The 2620-nt window shown below is 42.9% G+C and overlaps 1 protein-coding gene across 1 annotated transcript; it reads right to left on the minus strand.

The window, feature by feature from the left end:
• Positions 1-16: 16 nt before the first annotated feature.
• On the minus strand, positions 17-1101 carry LOC144477710 (uncharacterized; the record flags this gene model as incomplete). Its single annotated transcript, XM_078195447.1, has 2 exons — positions 516-1101; positions 17-451 (listed from the first exon to the last, which is right to left on the minus strand). Coding segments are annotated over exons 1-2 (1021 nt in total), but the record flags the coding sequence as incomplete, so codon positions are not given.
• Positions 1102-2620: the final 1519 nt, after the last annotated feature.

Below are 2620 nucleotides of genomic sequence, written 5' to 3' on the forward strand. Positions count from 1 at the left end.
CATTTGTAGGGTTTACCCCATGGGTCTTTGTCTATTAGCTCAGTAAATTTGGTCCACGCCTCCCCTTTAGCTATATTGATCTCCACTTTAAGTTTCTTCTTCATGTTGTTATATATATTTTTTAGCCTTAATGTGTCATCGATGTCCGTATGCCTGCCTCTGGCCCTCTGGTATATTCTCCTGGCTTTAATTACCTCCTTTCTTGCCATAGCTGTCCTTTCGTTCCACCACCAGACCGCTTTTTTGTGGTGGGATGATGGATGGATTTTTTTACTCGCCTCTTTGACAAATCTTGTTATGCTCAAGATATACCTGTCAATATCTTCTTTCGTATTCATGTGTATTCCGTCTTTCGACCACGTCCATTCTTGGTATATATTAGTGAAATTATCTATGTTTACTCTTGCTTTGATAGGTTGCACATTCCTATGGTCACTTTCCTTGTCACTATCTTTATGTATAAATACGTGTTTTAGATACTTGTGATCTGATGCAGTATAATCGTCCAGAATTACGCTCGACTTGAGTTTTGTTAACCAGTCTTTTCCACATAATGGCTATGTCTATGAGTGATCTGTGGCCATTCCTATCGAACGTATAATCCCCTTGGCTCCTAATGGGCATCATATCCTTTTTCATTGCCATTTCGATTATATCATATCCTCTACTGTCCGTGTATTTCGAACCACATAGAGTTGACTTTACGTTAAAATCCCCTAGAATAATGACATTATTTGATCCAATTCTGCTTACTTCATTTTCCAGTGCCTCTAGGATCTCGTTAAAACCATCCATGGGAATGTTGGGTGATATATAGCCACTAAAAATTTTAAGTTCGTCAATGGTGATGGCCACAGTCCCTTTACCTCTGAAAACACTTTGTATATTATAGCCCTTCTTGGTTAGTGTGGGTGTCGCCCAAATCGCTGCATCCTGGTAGAGGTCGTCATACCAGTCACCAAGTATCCTGTGCGGCTCCGATATGACGGCTACATCAATTTCTTTTTCCACGGCAAACTGGGTCATTAAATCATGTGCCAGCTTGCACCTATGCAGATTGATCTGTAAAATCGTCAGTACGTTATCGGATGATCTCGCCATAGTTTTGATATTTTAGCGGATTCACTTAGTATATAGTTAAATAAATTAAATTAGAGAGATAATTACTTATCGGGCAATACGTCAAAATATATATCAGCAAATAATACCTTAGTCAATGTATGCTTATTCAATACTTCAATAAGTAAATAAATATATATATGTAGATAAATAGATAAACGTAGATTAATAAATAAATATGTGATATAAGTCTCCAATAAGTCGTCAATATAGCTGTTAAGAGTATAAAAGGAGATTTCTGGCTCGTGCCAGATCCTGGTCCGAAAATTTATCCGACTTTTCCCCCTTAGCCTTTTCACTTTTCTGTAGGGAAGAGTCTTTGTCAGGGCCAATTCTGCTCCTAATTCGATTGGCTCGAGCTTCATTCAGTGCCTTTCTGTAGGCCGGGCATCTGAGATTTCCCTCTCTATGACCTGCAGTCTGGCATATCGTACATCTGGGTTCCTCATTTTTGCATGTGTTAGTGTGGTGCGCCTCACCACATCTCCTACAAAGATGCGACCTATCAGGCCCTTCACATGCCTTCGCTAAATGCCCGTACTCCCGGCATTTATAGCATTGTAGGACATCTTCTCTCATTTGGATGAGGCATTTGCTCCATCCAATTTTGATGTTCTTCTTCTCCATCAATTTATCTGCTATACGTGAAGGCGCTATAATCGTTGCATTGCGTCTACCCGCAGGGGCTGGTCTAATCGCTTTAATCGCCACCAGTTTTGCCTCGTCCTCAGATAGGTACCCCTCAATAGCCTTCCTAATTTCCTCCTCTCGGACATCCCCGTCCATTTGCTTGAAGTGGAGAATCTTCTGGTCCCTCTTATTTAATCCTATTCTGGCTCTTGCTCCTGTAATTTTCTCATTAATTAAAGAATTAAAATTATTAATTTTGGCATGTCCCCCTTTAACCGTAAGGACAACATCCCCATTTTTACTGGCTTTAACGCTAGCAATTTTAATTCCCTCTTTGTCTATATCTATATTACTCTTCATGCTCCTCAGCGTTTCCGCAAAGGATTGTCCTGACGACCTGACGATTATGGTCCCTGTCTGATCACTTCGCCCCAGGCTCTTATCCGTTGTTACGAGCCGAGGGGCCACTGCACACGTGGCCGGAGGTAAATGATTTGTGCGGAAATTTGAGAGGATTTCGTGGACTGGCCGATGTCTCTTTCACCACCGGGTCGCCACATTAGTAGGAAAGGGTTCGCGGACTGGCCGTTGCCTCTTTCATCAACGGGTGGCCGCCTCAGTAGGAGGTTCGTGGACTGGCCGATGTCTCTTTCACCACCGGTTCGCCACCTTAGGTGTAGGGATGTTTCACGGACTGGCCATTGCCTCTTTCATCAACGGGTCGCCGCATTAGGTGTAAAAGGTAGGAGATTGCGTGGACTGGCCGATGTCTCTTTCACCACCGGGTCGCCACATTAGGTGTAAAGGTAGAAAGGTGCGTGGACTGGCCGATGTCTCTTTCACCACCGGGTCGCCACATTAGGTGTAAAGG

Source organism: Augochlora pura, unplaced genomic scaffold, assembly GCF_028453695.1.
Source record: "Augochlora pura isolate Apur16 unplaced genomic scaffold, APUR_v2.2.1 APUR_unplaced_3014, whole genome shotgun sequence".
Lineage (NCBI taxonomy): Eukaryota > Metazoa > Arthropoda > Insecta > Hymenoptera > Halictidae > Augochlora > Augochlora pura.